At 39.0% G+C, this 2,649-nt stretch overlaps 1 protein-coding gene across 1 annotated transcript in view; it reads left to right on the top strand.

Annotated features, from left to right (window-relative positions):
- Positions 1-407: 407 nt before the first annotated feature.
- LOC129540400 (mitochondrial adenyl nucleotide antiporter SLC25A24-like) overlaps positions 408-2,649 on the top strand; it is a 66,734-nt gene continuing 64,492 nt past the window's right edge. The window contains exons 1-2 of the mRNA XM_088834999.1: positions 408-419; positions 1,105-1,260. Coding sequence (XP_088691125.1) covers positions 408-419; positions 1,105-1,260 — 168 coding nt within the window. The remainder of the gene's footprint in view (positions 420-1,104; positions 1,261-2,649) is intronic.

Raw genomic sequence — 2,649 nt, 5'->3', positions numbered from 1 at the left:
GATTAGCCCAAAAGGGAATGGCCTGGGGTAAAAACAAGGAGATCTGGATTGTGTCAGTGTAGTGACTTGGGAAAGATAAGATAAAATAATCTTGTAGTCTGCAATTAGGAATAAAAGCTGGGACTCAGAGTGGACTCTGAACCTCAGTCCAATAGCAGCTGCAGATCCCCTGACACATTGCGCCAGATTTCGTGTTCTGTCTTCATTCTTGTTTGCTCCCGGACCATTAGGGCAACACGACATGAGTGAACAACTGAACTGAACTAGTTAGAAGTGAAGAGCCTGACTGAAGATAATAGGAGACTCCACTAGTTTTGAACACTGAAGATACTTATACATTATTGCCTCTTAAATAACTATTCTCACCACTGTTGGCATAGCCTGTATTTGACTATGGGGCATCCTCCATGGCTCAGCAGGTAAAGAATCCACCTGCAATGCAGGAGACACAGGAGAGCTATAAGTATTTATTAGAATTTGACAGACTGTTCTTTTTGAATTTAATCTTAGACAAATAATTTTATATTTAAAATCGTATACAGATTTTTAAATGGTTGAATTGTAAAGGTTATTCTAAGCATAATACAACGGAGAAGGCAATGGCAAGCCACTCCAGTACTATTGCCTAGAAAATCCCATGGATGGAGGAGCCTGGTTGGCTGTAGTCTGTGGGGTCGCTAAGGGTCGGCCATGACTGAGCGACTTTACTTTCACTTTCACACATTGGAGAAGGAAATGGCAGCCCACTCCAGTGTTCTTGCCTGGAGAATCCCAGGGATGGGGGAGCCTGGTGGGCTTCCGTCTATGGGGTCACACAGAGTCGGACACGACTGAAGTGACGCAGCAGCAGCAGCAGCAAGCATGATACAAAAATTATCAATTTATATTTTAAATATAATTATATTAATTTATAATTGACAGTATTTCAAGCTAATTTATGAATTATTTAAAGTTATATTAGTTGGTAAGATACAAAATTCTAGGAAAGGCTGATATTAATTAGACGTGGAGATGAAATATATAAAAAATTTAGACCTTATTAGGAGATAACGTTTCCATTTGAGATCAGCTAACTATAATGTTATGTAAAATTTATTTTGATAGGGAATTGACATGGGAGATAGATGGACTTTTCATAATTTAATTGATGAAAAGAGAAAATCTGGCCATCTATGGAAATATCTGTTGGCTGGAGGCATAGCGGGTACTTGTGCTCGAACATGTACAGCGCCATTAGAGTGTCTGAAAACCCTCGTGCAGGTGTGTTGCATAGTTCGTGCACATGTTTTTGAGTAATGTGAATAATGCTTGATGCTTTTAAAAAGGAGGATTTCAGAAGTCTTAATAATATTTCTTGATTTTGTCATGTGCAAATTGCTGCATTGCCAGTAATCTAGACTCAGTTATTCAGTAAGTTCCCAGACACTCAACTCACCTTGAGGGTGCAACAACCAAGTGATATATCATTTTCATTCACATGCATTTTGGAGTTTTGTGATGGAGACAGATCTGCAAATAAGTAATTAAATACAACCTAGTACTAGTATTCTAGAGAGGGCAAAAATTAGGAAAATATTTTTTTTTTTTGGTGGAGCCTGGGAAGGGAAGGCTACACAATACTCTTGATTCTCTCCCTGGACTGGAAACTGTGACAGACAGAAAGTAGTCGGGGTTGCACTCCCTCTTTATTCCTTATCAAATGCAGGGCCCTGTAGGTGGAATTCTTCAGTTTTCTGAAGTTTCGGGTCCCTTTCAAATTGAGGCAGGCAATGAAGAAATTGCCTGAGCCTCGTGGCCAAGTCTCTGGTTATGACTGCTCAGCTGAAACCAGGTGAGAAGGGTGTCCACCCTCTTCAATGCTCTATTCGAGGCAGAAATGACGGACCTATAACAACATTCAGTCACTGTCTCCTTTTAGCTTTTTTGGGTCACCACGGAATAAATCTGTCTCTAACTTTTATAGAAACATACAAAGCAAGGGAGCATGTCTGGCTGCTGGTATTCTGAGTTCAAAGCAAGGGAAAGGGACAGGAAGCCTACTGTGTGTATTTATTCACTAAATTCATCTGTTTTTAGTCCTACGCCTCACTGAATTCTTGAATTCTGTATTCCTGAGTTAAGATCCTCTCTGCTTTCTCCAGAGAATAAAGCCTCATGGATTTTTAAGGGAAAATTTAGTTCTATGTGCTTTCCCCTCCTCAGATCCTTAAGTTACAACTTTTACTTTGTTAAATTAGTTATCACTTTACCATTTGCTTTCTACCTCCCCCAAATCTGATGAAACCACTAGTACCCTTTATCCCTGCAGATTAATAGTGAGGTGACCATATAATTTTCATTTGAACCAAGACACTTTTAAGAAAGAAAGGGGTGCTTAATAATCATAGAGGGACAGCTTTTGGGCAAATTGGGATTGATAGGTGCCCTAGTTATTGCCTTCTTTGTTACTTTACTATCATTTTTGTGTGATTTTGGGAGGACGAGGAAATAAACATTTGGGGTCATTCTACCACTTTTACTGAAAGTCAGTATCTTACATGTCTAAAATTATTTTAATTTTCTTTTCTTCTTGATTGGCAGTTTGGCAGAATATGGACATCAAGGTCAAAAATGCTTTCCCTTAGAACTACTTAAGGAATTTTGCTATTA

This window comes from Moschus berezovskii, chromosome 4, assembly GCF_049115385.1.
Source record: "Moschus berezovskii isolate FMDL1 chromosome 4, NW_MosBer_1.0, whole genome shotgun sequence".
NCBI classification, from domain to species: domain Eukaryota; kingdom Metazoa; phylum Chordata; class Mammalia; order Artiodactyla; family Moschidae; genus Moschus; species Moschus berezovskii.
Note: the sequence above shows the minus strand (reverse complement) of the source record. Positions and strands in the feature narration are given on the sequence as shown.